This window comes from Rhincodon typus, chromosome 44 (genome assembly GCF_021869965.1).
Source record: "Rhincodon typus isolate 14 chromosome 44, sRhiTyp1.1, whole genome shotgun sequence".
Lineage (NCBI taxonomy): Eukaryota > Metazoa > Chordata > Chondrichthyes > Orectolobiformes > Rhincodontidae > Rhincodon > Rhincodon typus.
Window position 1 is genome coordinate 1,348,966 of NC_063375.1, and position 703 is coordinate 1,349,668.

At 55.6% G+C, this 703-nt stretch overlaps 1 protein-coding gene across 1 annotated transcript in view; it reads left to right on the plus strand.

Annotated features, from left to right (window-relative positions):
• fbxl5 (F-box and leucine-rich repeat protein 5) overlaps positions 1 to 703 on the plus strand; it is a 13,471-nt gene that overhangs the window by 4,092 nt on the left and 8,676 nt on the right. Inside the window, exon 2 of the mRNA XM_048619941.1 lies at positions 67 to 481. Within this exon, the coding sequence (XP_048475898.1) occupies positions 67 to 481 (415 nt within the window). The remainder of the gene's footprint in view (positions 1 to 66; positions 482 to 703) is intronic.

Below are 703 nucleotides of genomic sequence, written 5' to 3' on the forward strand. Positions count from 1 at the left end.
ATCCACCCTAACCCGCACATCCCTGGGCACTATGGGAAAATTTAGCACAGCCAATCCACCCTAACCGGCACATCTTTGGACTTTGGGAGGAAACCGGAGCACCCGCTGGAAGCCAACGCAAACTTTTGGAGATGTATCGGAGTCTAACGATGACTCCTTCTCTGTTGCTTGCTGTCGATTCCCTGCAGACTCAGTTCTCTGTCTGTCTCTTTCTCTCTCTGTTTCTGTGTCCCATACTCGGCAGCTGTCCAACACCAATTTCTCCAACACCAGAGACTTCCAGTCGCTGCTGACCTCGCTGTATGCCACCTTCACGGAGTTCAAGTCTCACGAGCAGATCGAGAACGAGTATATTATGGCCGAGCTACAGCAGAGGCTGCAGGCCCTCTCGGTCTGTAACAGCTCCGTCTCCAACGTACACTCAGACAACAAGCTTTCCGACATGCTCAGCCTCTTCGAGAAAGGCCTCAGGACCTTCAAGGTGAGGGGAGGGTGCGGGGGGAGAGAGAGAGAGAGACGTGGTGGGAGACAATGGGAGAGAGCGCAGAGCAGGAGTGCATTGCGGGGGACAGAGACGGAGAGAGCGCGCAGGGAGGGAGAGACGGAGAGAAAGAGCTTGAGGGAGGTAAATAGGGTAAGAGAGAGTGGGAAGGGTAGAGACGGGGGGAGGGAGACGCGGGGTGGATGGGAAGAGCACAGGTAG